The sequence below is a fragment of the Oncorhynchus clarkii genome, chromosome 17 (genome assembly GCF_045791955.1).
Source record: "Oncorhynchus clarkii lewisi isolate Uvic-CL-2024 chromosome 17, UVic_Ocla_1.0, whole genome shotgun sequence".
Lineage (NCBI taxonomy): Eukaryota > Metazoa > Chordata > Actinopteri > Salmoniformes > Salmonidae > Oncorhynchus > Oncorhynchus clarkii.
The window spans coordinates 35,279,632-35,297,949 of record NC_092163.1 but is presented as its reverse complement, the minus strand read 5'-3'; the positions used below and the strand labels follow the sequence as shown (position 1 = coordinate 35,297,949).

Sequence of the window (18,318 nt, the reverse complement as noted above, 5' to 3'; positions counted from 1 at the left end):
AATGTTCACTTTCAGTCATATTGAAACTATAATCAAAAAAAGATTAACTGTAAAATGTAAAATGAAATGTTTCAATGTACTGGTCTTTGAAGGCTGGATTCGAAATAACTAGCCAACATTTCCCCACAAACTTTAAGTCCATCTTGAGAGGAGTTCATTGGATCATTGTCGTATTTATAAATGGGCAATTTTTCCAACGCGTCTTTGAACATTCCTATAACACTTTACCTAAAGCCTGCAGGTTTAATGCTTTATAACTTGTTTTAAGCACGTCCAAGTCTTTAAAATGCCTTATAGCAAGTATTTTCATATGTCTCCCAACATTTCTTTGAGTGTTTGAAGTGACTAACTCGCAGGTAGATGCGGGTGTCGTGACACGTTCGTCCTCCATTGGCCATGGTGATGGTCTTCCGTAGGCTGGGCTGTTGGCTATCCAGGAACAGAGTTCTCCTCACTGACGACTCCTTCCGGGTCTGCTTCAGATGGTCCAACTGTACCTCCACCACAAAACCTGCACCACACACACAGGGTGGGTTACATACACGTGCACACACACACACACACACACACACACACGATAGAACACAGAACTATACTCACAAAAACAAACCCATTGAAACACACATGCATTTAATGTAATTACATAGTCAGCTATTGTGAATACACTAACACAATACACACAATTACAAATACCCATTCCCAACTCCCACATACTCAAACATAAACACACACATACACTCACAAAACTTGCAAAGTTTCCCCTGTACTTACTCGATTGTCCTTTTATCTTAATCTTAACTGCTAAATTGACCACACTGAGTTCAGGCATATTTGTGGCCACACAAGGGAAGGTAATGGGGAACAGCTGTGTCGGGGTCTTTCAAAATGAAAACACTGGGCTCACCTAGATCAGCAGGGAGGTGCTTCCCATTGGCCGAGAGGCAGAAACTGAGGTTGACACTGGAGAGGGTGAAGACAGAGAAAAAATAGTGAGGGGGAGTATTTCAGTATACGGTATATCCAATAGATCCATATAGATACATACGGTGATAATATACAATACTACTGCATTTTGAATGATGCATTCCATGTATAAAAAAAAAATGCTACCTTTGAATAGATACCCTGTAATGGAAATCTATTAATCTTGTATTCAAGTTTGAACATATGATCAAGTAATAGGACTGGCCACCCCTCAGAGCCTGGTGCTTCTCTAGGTTTCTTCCTAGGTTCCTGCCTTTCTAGGGAGTTTTTCCTAGCCACCGTGCTTCTACATCTGCATTGCTTGCTGTTTGGGGTTTTAGGCTGGGTTTCTGTATAAGTACTTTGTGACATCTGCTGATGTAAAAATGGCTTTAAAAATCTATTTGATTTGATAGTAAGACATCTCTGAGAATTTTCATCTTATTGGTACATTGAATTTAAATGCATTCAATCTCCGCACAGAATTGAAGCCCAATTCAACCTCTCCCCTTTAATACAAATTACCCAAACTCTACAAGCAGAGGCAGAGAGTGTGTGTTTCATTATGAGAGGTGTGCATGCACATACTACATCAATATGCTCCACTGTAAATCTGTGCATGTGCGTTTGAGTGTGTGTGGCCAACGGTCATCTGCCTGCGCACGTGTGAATGTGCGTGTGTGGGTGTGTCACCTCATGCATTCTGTGTCCTAGGCTGGTGTGCCAAATAATATGTCATTCAAAGTGAATGCCAACCCTCTCCACCCTTTCCTCTGTCCACAGCACCCCACCTCTACTCCTCCCTCTGCAGCTGCCTCCCCAAGTCTCCAAGCAACATAAACGGTAATCAAGACACAAACAAAAGCGACTTGTTCTGTACTAAAGGCAGATACCAAGATGCCAGCCACGAGTCATAACTTTCTCTGAAGAGTCTAAAAAATAATTCATGTTTTACTTTAATTTACCCAAGGAATTTTTGTGAGACTAAAAGTAGGAAACTGTTCCCTTGGCTTGGGCTCAGAATATAGACTTCGCCATTAAACCCTCACACTGGACCGGAGACTGGAAAAGCTTGTCAAACATGGTGTCATTTGACATTCTCAAGTGGTGAATACCGGACGTTTTGTCCATTGACATGGTTTAAGAGTGGAAAATGTACTACATAATATGTCTAGCGCTTGAATTTATATCGTTGCGGAAGATAGTTTCCCTCCTATCAAGGTTGGTCTGTATGAGGCTATAGTAATATCCTAGTCAATAATAGTGGTGGTGTCCGGGAAGTACAATTGACATGTTACTGATAGCTTGATTTTTTTTTTTGCTGTACAAGGGCACTCTCAAAATGAAGTGTTACCGGCTAAGCTTAACTTCACAAAGATCTTAACCCATGGAATATCAGCAGTGTTTCAACCAATCAGATCTATTTGAAAAGGAAAAAGTATGTACAAATGTGTTATCTTAATTTGATCAATCTGTTGTCACACAGAATCTTCCGGCGCCTCAGGAAATACAAATTGTAGTGTATTCAAGGTTTTAAAAGGCTTCTAAAGGGTGTAATTTACACTTCAACATGTCATACTGTATTTGCCCTATTTAAAAATGTATCAAACCCTACAAAAATGTCCATAATCCACATAATAATTTACATTTCCCATTGCTGCAGGATTATTTTCCTGCTGTGAGAAGCAGGGTCAAATTAAGACTGCACATCTGTATCAACATACCAGGACACAGAGATTGTCTCATTCCCATTGGACACCGTACAACTCTTCTCCTCTGGATTGATCATGGTAGGTTGCAGCACAAGAGAGGCACTGGCATTGACAATAGGCCGCGCCCTGATAGAAGAATAGCAACCAATTGGAAGACGTGATATGATTACCTTAAACAAAAGCTTTGATTCCAATACAAAAATAATTATGTAATTCAAAATTACACAAAGGTCACGTATAAAACAATTATTTGAGATGAAGGTACATGCTTAATTAAAATACAAATACAAAAATGGGGTGTAATTGGTCAGCTAGCTAATTTGCATGTACAATGAGCCAATAATGTTCTGGTGAGAGGATATACCTGTACAGAACAGCCTTGTCAACCCCAAAAGCACCTACGATGAGATCTGTACAAAGATGACCCCAAGATGAACACTAATTCAAGAACAATGTGATGCCTTATGAAATAGGAAAAGGCTAAATAATTTAAAACAAAATTGGGAAATTGGACTAAACCACTTTCTCTTTTACCTGGGTAGCCATTATGATCCAGATCTTTATTTCCGCGGAGGGCGTAGCCAAAACTGGCGGGGAAGGTGCCAGAGGCCCATTGGCCAGCTAGAGTCTGAGTGGGCATGTCCATCAGTCCACTGGCATGTCCATTATAGATGAGGACCAATCCCTGTTGGTCGTCTCCTCCAAAGGGACAGCCGATGGCAATATCTAAGTTAATCAACAGAGTTATGACACTTCAGGATAATGGTTTATCCCCACTCCCTCCGCCCTGATTTTAGTTATGTTCTTGCATGGATGATTGAAATGTATCACATATTCTTATGTGCGGCCTTTAGGCATCAAATGGAGAAAACTAAGGAAAGGTACTACCTGAACTTGTCCAATATCAAATCCTAATTTTCGTTTTTTCCATTGCAAAATGTTTTGCTACAGTGTTCATTAATGAACATGACCCAAGCTTTTCCAGAGTTCTCACCATTGAAGCCATCCTGGTTGAGGTCTCCCAGTGGGGCCAGCGAGCTGCCAAACCTCCCGAAGGCCTGGGTCCCCCCCAGGTGGGGCAGCCTGGGTTCAAACAGCAAGGGTCGCCGCTGCAGGTACACATAGACACGGCCCACCTCCTCCCAACGCAGTCCGTCGGAACCCCTCTGCATGAACATGGGAGCTCCCACCACAAGGTCTTCCATCCTGGGGAAGAGAGAGGAGAGAGGAAGAGATAATGTGTGCTCATTCAGTCAGCTGTTCATAAAAATAGATATAGCGTTGTCCGGGTTTGGCCAGGGTATGCCATCATTGTGAATAAGAATTTGATCTTAACTGACTTGCCTAGTTAAATAAAGGTACAATTAAAAATATATATATATATATTTTACGGTTATGAATGTTATTTTATTTTCACGACGGTCTTCATCCAAAACCGTCGGTAACACGGTTATATGGTAATTGTGACAGCCCTAGAGAGGAGAGATAAATAACTCCAGATAGTTTAACTTTACTTCTCCTGATTTACAATAGACTAGTACTTTAGGTCAAATCAAGGCCTCTAAAGTTGAGCTAGCGTGCATTAGTGTAGTAAGTGTGATGTCCTGAGTTTCCTGACTATGAGTCTAATAGGATAGGGGAAGTGGAATTGGCCAATAGAGAACCTTGAAAGCAGGAGAAAGGAAGTGTAGGAGTAGCTACTGTATGACAAGGAATTTTCATGACACACGACAGAGGGAAATTCATGACCATGGGATCTTCTGAAATACTGTATTTCACCTCCTTGCTCTCCATCTCTCTCTCTCTCTCCTTTCTCCCTTGTTAGCATACATTGTCTGTCCAAGTCTGTCTGTCCAAATCTTCCCTTACCTGCCTTCTTTTTGCACACTTTCTTTCTTTCTTTATCGCTCGACCCCATTTTTCTTTCTCTCTCTTTCCCTCTTTCCATCGCTCCCTCCTTCTCTCCACGCTAGCTCACTCACCCGTCGTTGTTGATGTCCGTGACTGCCACTGCGTAGCCGAAATAGGACCCCATCTGGAAGACATTAAAGCAGACAGAGTTAGCGTGTAATCACACCGGGGGGCATAGTCTCTCTCTCTCTCTCTCTCTCTCTCTCTCTCTCTCTCTCTCTCTCTCTCTCTCTCTCTCTCTCTCTCTCTCTCTCTCTCTCTCTCTCTCTCTCTCTCTCTCTCTCTCTCTCTCTCTCTCTCTCTCTCTCTCTCTCTCTCTCTCTCTCTCTCTCTCTCTCTCTTATATCCCCTCGCCCTAGAAGCCTTCCTCTTCAATCAGGCCCCCCAAATCCATCCCCCTCTTTCCTCTCTGTTTTCTCTAAGCTCAGTGCCAGAGCTTCTGTACGTTACATGAGAGGTAGAAGGAGGTAGGCATTCGGAGGAGGTGGGGGACTCAAGCTGCTATAGGCATCTCAGAGAGAGAGGGAGGATCGGTCACTCAGTGTCGTTATCTTTGACGATTCTATATTATGCCATAAATGATGGACTATTGTCAAGAGTTTTATTGCACAGCTATTACCCCCTGGTGAATGACTTCACCAGACTAATCGACAATGTACAGTATGGTGGTCCTTCTGTAAATCTGAGAGGTAGTGATGTTAGAGCTACTGTAGTGTAGCTACCGTAACCCAACACATAGCCACCTCGTCCAAAGTTTTGGATCTCTTGGCGTAATCGGCTAAGGTGTTGGGTTGACAGTCCCTGGACCTGGGTTGGAGTCCCGGTCTGAGCTACCCCCCGAATTCGAAGCAGTATACTCGAACCAGCAAGATCAATTTCATGGTATGGCTACTTGTATTGAGACATGTAAATGTATGGCACGGAGACATTGTTTACACAGCTTTGTTTACACAGCTGAGTCCGACGGTGCAGTCCAAAGCACTCATGTGGAGACTAGTCAACCTAAAGAGACCGTCAAATCAAATCCAGACAGGAGTTTATTTCAGATCGTTCTCACTATGCAATAAGCAGTTAGCAGTCCATTAGCAGCTTACACAGAACGTATACATACAAAGCACACATATGCATGTACAATAGTAGCTGTCTTGTTCATCAGCCATGGAGAATTTAGAAGACTACAGGAGTAACATGCAATAACACATGTCACATATTCAAAACAATCCAGCAATTTAGTCAATGAGGAATCCGAACCCTTTGGTACAATGGTGGGTTGGCATAAACAAGCTCCCCACCCCCTTATTTTGCAACACAAAATCCTGAGTCAACATGTAGATGTAACACTGTGTGTGTGTGTGTGTGTGTGTGTGTGTGTGTGTGCAACTATACTTGTGGAGACCAGTAAACAAACCAAAATTTGACCAACTGGAAACATTTTGTTGATCCCCACATGGTCAAATGGTATTTCTAGGGGGTTAAGTTTAGAATTATGTTTAGGTTTAAGATTAGAAGCTAGGGTTAGTTTTAAGATTAGGAGCTAGGGTTAGGGTTAAGGTTAGGTTTTGGGGTTAAGGTTAGAGTTAGGGTTTGGGGAAAATAGGATATTGAATGGGACTGAATTTTGTGTCTCCACAAGGTTAGTACAAGATGTACATGTGTGTGTGTGTACTTGGGTGTATGTGTGTCTACGTGTGTATGTGATTGCGTGATTCACAAGGTATGGAACACATAGGGCTTTGTGGGCTCACCTCTGACCCAGGGATAAAGCATTATCTCCTGGGGGCAAATTCCTTCAGCCCCCCTATATATACCCACATATGAAAATAGAGGCGCCAAAAGTCCAGTACAGCCTAGCCCCCTTGCTGTTAAGCAGATTTGCACCAACCTGTTCTCCGGTGAGGTTCAGCATGGATTTCAGGTCTGTTCCATTGAGTATGGACACCTGCATTGAGAGAGTTTAGAAAAAACCTTCAGTTATCAACCATGATTGTAGGAGAAATGAAAATGACATGAAAATGAATGAAAATGACATGCAATAATACTGTTGGTTGTAACTAGGGCTGTGGCGGTCATTCAATTTTGGCAGCCGGTGATTGTAAGCAAATAACTGCCGATCTCACTGTAATTTACCTTTAATTAACATAAACACATTTAGCATCTCCTGTATTCCATGCATAGCCTACAAGCCACTGATGCAGACCTTTGGAACATCTACATTTTAATACATAATAAATCAATATAATATAGCCTACACCATCACAATAAATCCATGATTTATTTGAGACAGGTCTAAAGAAACATGATATGAAAAAAATTTAGTATATTTCATAAGAACAGAATAGCATACTCTGCATTGTCCATATTTTAGGCGCTGATCTGACTATGCCATATGGCTGTGGGCTACACTAGTTAATTTAGTAGACAAGATTTGCTTAGAATTCCGTGGAATAATTTTATAGTATGAAGAATACAATTGAACATAGCTGAATAAAATAGAAAGGATGTTTTCTAGAAATGATTTAAGGGAGTGCTCACATGCGGCTCTTCTGTGTTGAGCGGTTAACAAAGAAACAGCTACTCCTATATGCTAATTTAGAGTTATTTATGTAACTTTAGTTGTGATACCAATATTGGGCTCTATGTTAAGATTTCAATACATTCTAAGGCTGCATGATGGGACGCAAATGATGATTTGAAAAAAGTTGCATGAAAGGCATGCGCTCTGCTTTGTTTTTTTTTGCACAGGCTGTACACACTTGATAATGCACTTGATAATGCTTCGAATTTCCCGGCTGCATCCCCTTTGTGTGGCCATAATCCCCCTAAAAAAATATATGCCTTTTGAGGTCAGTGGCCGTTATGCCCTTGGGCTGAATACAATAATTATAATTCCCTTCTCCCCACTGCGTGCCGAAGCACCTCTCACTCACAAGGCTCTCAAGTGATCGGGTCTTTCTCACAGGCTACAAGTGAAGACAGACACATCTGGGATGCAACTGCGCGCGTCCTCCAATTCCGAGGCACATATTGAAGATATTGGAAGAACTGTCCACATTTACTTTTTGTCAGCCAACAAGACGAGTAGGCCTAACGAAGAGCAAAAGCACTAGCCTATGTACATAGTACAAAAGTTTACCTATTCTATTCTGTGCGAGAAATAAATATTCCGAGCATAGTCCAGGACAGTTGTGGGATGAGATAGATCCCAAATTAAATACAACGACTAGCATAAAAAAAACTGTTTTAAGCAATGCGCCTGATGCAACAGGTTAAAACGTTTAGCTTAAAATGTTGATAAACTTTTAGGCTATTTCTTCACATTATAAGCGCAGCAATGCGCACACGGCAGTAGGCTGGCTATAAGCGCGAATGTTCCATTAGCAGAAAAATACCATTCTCAAAAGTGACCACAAATTTGATTTTATTATAAAGGTGCATTTTGATGGTAAAAATGATCTTCCCCAAACTTGAAACTCACGTGCTGCGTATGTATGCCAGTTCGACTCTACAACCATTATAAAGCGGATTAATGTGCTTCATTTTAAGAAGTTATTTGGCCACTTTAGTTGTGATACAAACCTTATCAAAACATATAGGGCTATGGGCTAGGCTACATGAGGTGTGGGACTATGATTTGAAAAAGTCGGGAAAAAAGCATGCGCTGTTTCCTTTATGCTGGGCATCATTAACAAGTGATAATATATCATTCACAAGTGATAGGCTAATATTGTCACCCATCCGACTATTCTTGATTTAATCGCGTCTTTACATATTCAAAATAATATAAGTGTGAAATTTGTTTTGATTTAGAATGGACCATTATCATGCACCTATCTCGAAACAGGGGCAGGGGAAAAAAAGACATGTCATCTATGCACTTAAATAGCGAATGGAGGACGCTTTTCTCCGTGGTTTATTTTCATGCCAGCCAGGTAGGCTATACTACTGTTTTAAAGAGAAGCAATGTGCTTAATATTAGGTAGGTTGAGAAATAAATATAGTAGGCCTTGCCTATAGAAAGCTGATGGGATCCTCCTCTTTTTAATAGAGGCCATCACTCTGTTTTCTTACTTAATTGCATAGCCTATAGAAATGTTGCGCAATATAAGCTCATGGGCTCTCATGAAGTGTTTGATTCAATTTTCGAAATACATTTGCTTTGATGTCAGAGTGATTAGAGGGACAATAGAGTGTGGAGTACCAGGCACTTAGCAAGTTTGGTAGGCTACTAATGACCATCAGCCTCATCAGAGCTTGGAGAAGCCTAAATACCGTGACTCAACGGTAACATGGATTTTGACTGCCTTCTTGACTCGTGACGGCTAGTGTGGCGGTAATACGGACACCGCAACAGCCCTAGTTGTAACACATGCATTTATGAATATGTATGCACATCATTCTTGTATAAGAACATCTTTCTTTAAATCCCTCTCTTAATTCACTTCCAGAAGTATTACAATGTTATTGATGACAGCATTGCTGCGGTTAGAGCTTGCAAGAAAGGAATTTCACTGTACTTGTGCATGTGACATTGAAACATGAAACCTTTCCCGTTTTATATACTGGCGTTCTCTCACCCCCTCTTCTTCTTCACAGTAACATTCCTCTATGTCATCTTTAGGTCTTCCCTATGTCACCCCTCATTACCTTTCATCTAGAATGAATGATGAAATATGTATAAAATATGTGAGGACTCCTTACTAAACCATACAACATGAGTCCCTTGGGGACTCCCGTGACGAAATCTGCAAAGACAGAAAATGAGAAAGAGAGAAAGGAAGTTCAAGAGTTGAGGTCAAGCTAGGGCTAGGACTCCAGCCACTTCCAAATATGAACAACCAAGGGGTTAAAACATTGCTGATCATAAGCACTGTTTAAAATATGAAAAGCTGAGGTTTGCTTGTTGCAGGTCTATGCCAATAATTTCATTCAATCTTAAAAGCTCAATGAACTGAGGTGATACGGCCAAGCACATCGTGCAAGTTTCTCATTTATTTTCAAATAAGCAGAACATCTTCATGTTGTAGCCTTGAGTGAGCTACTTAAGTACAGTAGACTCCAATGTCATGTAATAAGTAGGTTATTACATTGTGCTCTGATATTCTTTGGATATACTTGTGTGCTCTAATGACTAAAGCTCTACTGATTAGAGCACACAAGTATATTAGTGCATAGGGGACTTTAGATGGGCTTCCGACAGTTAATAACTATTAGACAGAATTATGGGGTAAGCAAACCCTAAGCCAAATCATGCGCAAGCCAGTCAGTTGGCGCCGTAAATATGACCCTCACCTTCAATATTATCTCCACTGAACTCCCCGCCTGCCACAGAGTAACCTGGAGAGAGAGAGATACAGACAGACAGAGACAGAGAAACAGACAGTGAGAGAGAGAGGGGGAGAGAGAGGGGGAGAGAGAGAGAGAGAGAGAGAGAATGGGAGAAAAATGATGGGTCAATAAGAGGGAGTAGTGCAATGCGAAATCGGGTAAAGCAACTACTTGGTGCTCTGGTCAAAAGCAGTGCACTGTGAACTGAATAGGGTGTCATTTCAGACGCAGCTTCTGTCTAACACCTATGAAGAAGTGGACCATGCTCACCCAGGTAACTGTCATCATAGCTCCCCTGCACCTGATGGGTCTGGATCTGCCCAGCAACAGAGAGCAGGAAGTAGGAAGGGTAGTAGGCCTTGACTATTTCCTTTGTGGTTGCTAAGATCAGCTGACCTGTCGGAAGGACGGATGGGGATAAGGGTCAGAGGTCAGGGGTAAAGACGAGCTGTGACTTTTGAACTTTGCCTTATGGGGTTTTAGCTGCAGTAAAATTACCTCTCCTTGGTGACCCCCAGACATTTCACACTTTTGTTGTAGCCCTGAACTAGCGCTCCTGCTTTACCTAGTCAAGGGCTTGATGATTAGTTGACAAGTGGAATCAGGTGTGCTAGCTCTGGAATGGATGAAATACATGGAACGGCTGGGGGTGCCTGAGGAGAGGTTTGAAAACCACTGGTCTAGGGGGTAACTTCGCCGCTTGGAAACCATATGTACGCGTCTGCGCAGGTTTCAATCCCGCTCCGTCGTTATGCTGACGTAAATAATATCTCTCTCGTGTCTCTCTACACTGTATCTGTTGAATAAAAAGGAAACGTTTGAAAGATTGGAAATTCCCAGCCTTTAAAGTAAAGGGGGGAAAACGAGTTGATGAATGGTTTTCAAGGCTAAACTGTATGCTATCTCTACGTCCTGTAGTTGAACCAATTCATATAAATCCACACATGGTCCCAATAGGATCCTATCATAAATCCAGTAGTGCACTTACCTTGCCAGTAAAAGCTTCCTGGTCCTCCAAGAACAATCTTCCCATCCTGAAACAAACAGGAAAAATCACCACTCTGATGAGAACCTTAGGTATAAAGCAACCTTTTATCAATGTATAAGGGGCTTTCAGATACAGTGCCTTGCGAAAGTATTCGGCCCCCTTGAACTTTGCGACCTTTTGCCACATTTCAGGCTTCAAACATAAAGATATAAAACTGTATTTTTTTGTGAAGAATCAACAACAAGTGGGACACAATCATGAAGTGGAACGACATTTATTGGATATTTCAAACTTTTTTAACAAATCAAAAACTGAAAAATTGGGCGTGCAAAATTATTCAGCCCCCTTAAGTTAATACTTTGTAGCGCCACCTTTTGCTGCGATTACAGCTGTAAGTCGCTTGGGGTATGTCTCTATCAGTTTTGCACATCGAGAGACTGACATTTTTTCCCATTCCTCCTTGCAAAACAGCTCGAGCTCAGTGAGGTTGGATGGAGAGCATTTGTGAACAGCAGTTTTCAGTTCTTTCCACAGATTCTCGATTGGATTCAGGTCTGGACTTTGACTTGGCCGTTCTAACACCTGGATATGTTTATTTTTTAACCATTCCATTGTAGATTTTGCTTTATGTTTTGGATCATTGTCTTGTTGGAAGACAAATCTCCATCCCAGTCTCAGGTCTTTTGCAGACTCCATCAGGTTTTCTTCCAGAATGGTCCTGTATTTGGCTCCATCCATCTTCCCATCAATTTTAACCATCTTCCCTGTCCCTGCTGAAGAAAAGCAGGTCCAAACCATGATGCTGCCACCACCATGTTTGACAGTGGGGATGGTGTGTTCAGCTGTGTTGCTTTTACGCCAAACATAACGTTTTGCATTGTTGCCAAAAAGTTCAATTTTGGTTTCATCTGACCAGAGCACCTTCTTCCACATGTTTGGTGTGTCTCCCAGGTGGCTTGTGGCAAACTTTAAACTTTTTATGGATATCTTTAAGAATTGGCTTTCTTCTTGCCACTCTTCCATAAAGGCCAGATTTGTGCAATATACGACTGATTGTTGTCCTATGGACAGAGTCTCCCACCTCAGCTGTAGATCTCTGCAGTTCATCCAAAGTGATCATGGGCCTCTTGGCTGCATCTCTGATCAGTCTTCTCCTTGTATGAGCTGAAAGTTTAGAGGGACGGCCAGGTCTTGGTAGATTTGCAGTGGATACTCCTTCCATTTCAATATTATCGATTGCACAGTGCTCCTTGGGATGTTTAAAGCTTGGGAAATCTTTTTGTATCCAAATCCGGCTTTAAACTTCTTCACAACAGTATCTCGGACCTGCCTGGTGTGTTCCTTGTTCTTCATGATGCTCTCTGCGCTTTTGACGGACCTCTGAGACTATCACAGTGCAGGTGCATTTATACGGAGACTTGATTACACACAGGTGGATTGTATTTATCATCATTAGTCATTTAGGTCAACATTGGATCATTCAGAGATCCTCACTGAACTTCTGGAGAGAGTTTGCTGCACTGAAAGTAAAGGGGCTGAATAATTTTGCACGCCCAATTTTTCAGTTTTTGATTTGTTAAAAAAGTTTGAAATATCCAATAAATGTCGTTCCACTTCATGATTGTGTCCCACTTGTTGTTGATTCTTCACAAAAAAATACAGTTTTATATCTTTATGTTTGAAGCCTAAAATATGGCAAAAGGTCGCAAAGTTCAAGGGGGCCGAATACTTTCGCAAGGCACTGTATAACTCCATTTGAAGTCTTGTGTCGCTAAACGTACAGAATTCCTACAGTGGTGTGTTCCAGAAAAGCAGGATCCTTCAGTTAGCCAGCTAATTTTGATAAGCAGTCAAATATATCTTGTGATTTACTGATTCATTTAGAAAGCTAAACTTGAATATAGGTTGTTGGCTGTCGAGTCAATTTACTCCATGCTAATTTCAAGTATACATTTCTCAAAAGGATGAAGTTATATCAGGATTTCTGGGACAGTTAGCTGGCTAACTCATTGATCCTGATTTCTGGAACAGCCTCCAAGACATAAGCCCCCATATAAAAAGTTCCCAAGATAATCAATTTTGAATTGGAATTGAACTGTTCATTTTCCTCTTGAACATACCTTGGTGAAGTCAGCACTGAACCCGCCCTGACAGTAGCCCTGTCCGGCAGGACCATGTCTCTCTGAGATAAACGGAAGAGAAGCAGAACACATTGTTGAGTCACACTGAAAGGCTACTACCCAAATGGGCTAGCCAGAGCTGTATCATAACAGGACTCAGCCCTCATGCAACTCAAAGTTGTGGCTGCATGCCTTGGCACTACTTCATTCAATTTACTTTCAGGTACAGTATTTTGGATCAGGGTGTCATTTGCAGTACTGTACCTGTGCGACAGGGGGCGTACTCCACAAATGTCTTGAGGTTGTCCACGGAGAGGTAGCAAGTTCCTGTGACGTCAGAGAAGGGGGCGTCGTGTTCCGTTCTCCAGTAATACCTCGGGGCACAAGCCTTGGACACATTCAAGAGAAGGGTATAGGGGTCAGGCAGGGTTGAAATTCAAAACAACACACAAGAAACTCTAATATCGTCTGTCAGATGCATTGTCTTCTGTCAGATGGCATCCTTCTAAAACCACTGTTGTGCTATCTGATGGAAGACAATGCTGTCAGATGTTCATAGGCATCACTGACACACTATGAAAAGCTTTTCATGACTGGGGCTATGGTCGACTTGTGACAGTAGTCAAATAATAAACAATATCAAAATACACATAAAATCATCAAATCAATCAAGTCCGTTTTGGCTTTCTGATGATCAATTCTAACTGGACAGCTAGATTATGACCTAATTCTCTCTATCCCACAGACCCTAGTATCTTACCAGGACAGTGTTGCCATGGGAACGCACTGTCGCCCCAAACCACTGATGGGACTTGAACTCCACCTGGACGTCTACGTCGTTGACATGGAAACGGCGATCTCCTGGAAGATGCCAAAGAAATGCACATTTACATTTAGAATACAATACTTCTATGAATTTAATAGCCTAAAGCAGGGATGGGCGACTTTGATGGGTTGGGGGCCAAAAAAAAATGTAACTCATCATGAGGGGCCACAGTGGCTTGCGGGTCTGCATACTCATATCCATACCCACACATGCAGTCATAACTGGCCTTTTGGGGGCCCTAAGTGACATTTTATTGGGGGGAGGCACCTTGCGAGCAAAGCATTTTAGCGGCTCCCTTCTTGACAGAGGAGAGAAATTTACATTTTAGAGTTAATTTCCCACAATTCTCCACATTTTACCATAGGGCGTAGAGAAAATATATGCATTTTCCCACTAATGGTATGTTTCCACCAAAAGGACTAGCTGCAGACAGAAATCAGTGCATGACAAAATGTACCAAATAAAAATATAAAGTTTAAATTGTTTCCATCGCATTTTCAACTTTACCGAGAGTTTTGTCACAAAAACAGTTACGTTAAATAGCAAATGTCCCTATTCTGGTCTTGGCACCAGTGCTCTAGCCAATTGCTCGCAGATACAGTGCGGGTGGACAGTTTGTGTTGTCTAGTCTACATGTTGAGATTATTATGGATAAGAGCGAGAATAGTTTTATTCGTCAAATGGCAGTCAAGCATCGATCATCGTGTCACCAGAATAGGACCCTCAATATTTCTTGGAAAGCAGCATCAAGCTCATCACTGTGCACTTTCATCACCCTGCGAAGTTCATAACTTATTTCATCTGTATCCTAATAAACTGCATGGTTTATCGAGTCATAGTGGAAGGACCACACACTATATCATAGCGTGACTCCTTATTTGAGAGTAAAACTTCCAAACAACCATAGTGATTTCTACTGTAACTATGTCTCAACATGATCCCCCATGTCATCCCTGTTTGATGTTCCTGTCACATGTTAGATGGTTCCATGCGTGTCCTTGGGTTTTTAAGCGTTGCTGTTTTTATAACCTCCGTCTCCGAGCCTCAACTCTTAATCCATCCACCATGCTATTGGCAAACGTCAAACTGTTCAGCAGGACTTGGAACGCGTTTTTACTATAATCTAAACATTTGGGGGGGGGGGGGTAAAACAGTCTCCTGTGACAGACAAAAACATTGAGCAGCTGGCTTTGAGAAAGTACACCCAAAATATCTGGGTGGTAACATTAGGTCAAACTTACAGTTGAGAGAGAATGAACACGAATGAGGACAAGCCTGGCTATGAACACCCTTAAATGTTCCTTAAAGGGATAGTTCACGCAAATTCATTAAAAAAACATGTGTCCTCAACTGCAGAGAGTCAATCTATAACGACACAGGACAAGAGCCAAATGCAGACACAGGAGGCAGATGGTTCGAGTCTCTGAGGCAGGCAGAAGTTCGTAAACCAGGTCAGAGTCAGATGGGTACAGGACGACAGGCAGGCTCGAGGTTCGGGCAGGCAGAATCGTATGGCAGGCGGGCTCAGGGCAGCCAGAAAAGGTCGGAACCGGGAGGACTAGAAAACCAGGACTAGGCAATCAGGAGTACGGAAAACTACGCTGGTAGGCTTGACAAGACAAGACAAACTGGCAACAAACAAACAGAAACCACCGGTATAAATACACAGGGGATAATGGGAACAAATGGGAGACACCTGGTGGGGGATGGAGACAAGCACAAGACACGTGAAACAGATCAGGGTGTGAAACAATCCTGGCCAATAGACTACTTACAAGGTAAGAAAAATCTGAACAAATGTAGAAATGTGGATGAACCATTCCTTTAATGCAGTAGACTTGGGTGTGTGGTTTGATTTATTTGTCTGACTCATGGACTTGACAGGTGACATTAACCTTCCCTAACCACTGCAATGCCCTGTCTGTCTGGCTGCTGGAGTCTGTACACACTATGCATTTTGAACCCAGAGACCTGCATGGGAAAAGCTGCACTGCACACAATTGGGAAAGGAAATGCCTGGGGCAGTGTGTGTGTGTGTGTGTGTGTGTCTACTGTACCTGTACTGTCTGTGCAAAACGGCTGTCAGCTAATTTCCTGAATTCACATATCACATCAGCTGTGCCTTCAATTTGGAGAGTGTACATATTAGGGGGTGTGTGTGGGCATGACTGCATATGTAAGCCTGTGGATGTGTACATGTTTGTGTACATAGTTTGTGTTTGTAAGCAGTGCATGTGTCTATATTTGTGTACTTATAAACAGTTTAGGTACACGAGAATGCGTGCATCCAGTTTTTGTGTATGCATGTTTGTGTGTCTGAATATGTGTATCCAGTGTCTGTATGTGTCTATGTAATGTACAGTATGTATGTATGTGTGTGCACGTGCGTTTGTGTGTGTGTGTCAGAGTATGTGTGTATGTGTATATGTAATGTGTAGCATGTGTGTGAGCATATGCGATAACGCACTCTCTGATCCTCAAACTGTGGACCTTATCACTTCCTGCTTATATCTGATGTGGCTGTGACTGCTTCACTGGCAGGGAGAGCTAGGGCAGGCAGCCCAGGGGTCCTTGTCCCCATAATGACTTTGGCCCAATGAGGTATAATAACAACTGGAGACCGAGTCCAAGATGTCCGCCCGTTGGTCTCAAAGATATCTACTCATGTTTGCATTCGCTGATTCATGGACCGTTTATATCCGGTTGCGTCCGGTTTATACGAACCGACAGGGCGTAGCGAGAGCAGCAGCGGCGGAATCACGTCATCCAAAAACACGGCAGACATTGGATGAATAAAACATTTTAATATCTTCGGGCTGTGAGCGAAGGGGAAAAGAAATGAGCCTCAGCAACAATTATTTGAATAATTCAATGGATGTTTTGTGCACCATGAAATTTTCAAATCTGATTTCTCTATGTGGTCGTGTATGGAAATTGTATTCCTGGGCTGGGTGTCAGTAAACTGCAGTACCAAAGCAAAACTCTAAGAGCAGTCGTAACAGTGTTTCTAGACCGGAACCCTGGCCCATTGCTTTGACCTAATTAAAGTTACAATACTGGGCTTCAATCCAGCCAGGCAGGAAATCAACCAAAGTCCTGTGGAGACACTGGATGTAGTGGATACAGAGCTTTAACTAAACTTTACCTCAAACTAGGGGCTTTGGAAAGGGGGAAGATGAGACAGGGCTCACTCACTGCTAAGCACAGGAGGAGAAACTTCAAAGAATGGTTTAAATAAAAACAGAGCACCGTTGGTGAAGAATCTCGAAGCCTGACAGAGAGGTTTGCCACTATAACCTCAGGGTCATCATAGCCAGTGAGCTCACTAATAGAAGCCTTATTCTTTAATGGCTGAAGACACATGTTTCTGTATATACAATCCAACTAACTGGAGGTATGCTAAGAAAGCCTTGCGATATACATTATTTGTAAAAAATGTACGTATGAAACCTTTGTGACACCTGACGTTAACATTGTTAATCGGGTAATTTCTTCGACGTTTGTATTAGACGTTTGTACAAGGAAACACAATGCTGGGGTGGCAGGTAGCCTAGTGCTTAGAGCTTTGGACTAGTAACCGAAAGGTTGCAAGATCGAATCCCTGAGCTGACAAGGTAAAAAAGTCTGTCATTCTGCTCCTGAACAAGGCAGTTAACCCACTGTTCCTAGGCCGTCATTAAAAATAAGAATTTGTTCTTAAACTGACTTGCCTAGTTAAATAAAGGTAAAATAAATAAATGTTGCAGTGCTGTATCATGAATACAGTCACAGGTAAATGCCGTTGTTCTGCCCGAAATGATAGCAGAGCCTCGCGCACCTTATCACTTTTATAAAACTGTTACCAACATATTAAAATAACAATGAATTACATATTTTCATTAGAACTTTATTTTGATAAGTCAATTGATACCATTTCATTCTTCCACCAAAATATAGTCGGGACAAAAATCTGGTTGTTAGTTATTTTGGCCTTATCGCTACAGACGTGAAAGGACTGGTCGTCAGTACTAAACAAAATGGTTGCTATGCAGGCTGGATAACGTTCTTGTCACTTGCTAGCTAGCTAGTTAGCCAACTTCAGCTAACTCAGTCACGTCGAACATTGAACCTGGAATAACAGTACACAAGCTGGATTTTTGTTTGTTTGAGCTTTTTTTCTATTGGTATTTACTTGGATATATCCATGATAATGTCGTTGATGAGTGATTTCGACTGGCGTAGAAAAAGTTGTTTTGTCTCAGAGATCCGAAATTTCAAAAGTGAAACATTGTTCCCTGAAGTCAGACTTGCAAACAGTGAGGCGTATATTAACCCCCGCTAGACAAAACTAAATGCTAGGCTGGAAGCAAGGGGAAATATTGTGCAAGTTGAAATAAATACAATCGATGATTCGGACAGCAACATGAACATGATGTTCGTATGGAGGTGCAGTGATCATTTTCAGATGGAACTGTTAGCAGGCATAGATGTGTC

General features: G+C 42.0%; 1 protein-coding gene across 1 annotated transcript in view; it reads right to left on the bottom strand.

Moving 5' to 3' along the window:
* LOC139370732 (integrin alpha-5-like) overlaps nucleotides 1-18,318 on the bottom strand; it is a 55,988-nt gene that overhangs the window by 16,413 nt on the left and 21,257 nt on the right. The window contains exons 3-17 of the mRNA XM_071110396.1: nucleotides 13,780-13,880; nucleotides 13,284-13,407; nucleotides 13,020-13,081; nucleotides 10,900-10,945; nucleotides 10,182-10,307; nucleotides 9,876-9,920; nucleotides 9,285-9,328; nucleotides 6,469-6,525; nucleotides 4,658-4,710; nucleotides 3,670-3,881; nucleotides 3,210-3,401; nucleotides 3,040-3,085; nucleotides 2,688-2,801; nucleotides 905-960; nucleotides 351-511 (exon numbers count right to left, since the gene is read on the bottom strand). Of these exons, the coding sequence (XP_070966497.1) occupies nucleotides 351-511; nucleotides 905-960; nucleotides 2,688-2,801; nucleotides 3,040-3,085; nucleotides 3,210-3,401; nucleotides 3,670-3,881; nucleotides 4,658-4,710; nucleotides 6,469-6,525; nucleotides 9,285-9,328; nucleotides 9,876-9,920; nucleotides 10,182-10,307; nucleotides 10,900-10,945; nucleotides 13,020-13,081; nucleotides 13,284-13,407; nucleotides 13,780-13,880 (1,439 nt within the window). The remainder of the gene's footprint in view (nucleotides 1-350; nucleotides 512-904; nucleotides 961-2,687; nucleotides 2,802-3,039; nucleotides 3,086-3,209; nucleotides 3,402-3,669; nucleotides 3,882-4,657; nucleotides 4,711-6,468; nucleotides 6,526-9,284; nucleotides 9,329-9,875; nucleotides 9,921-10,181; nucleotides 10,308-10,899; nucleotides 10,946-13,019; nucleotides 13,082-13,283; nucleotides 13,408-13,779; nucleotides 13,881-18,318) is intronic.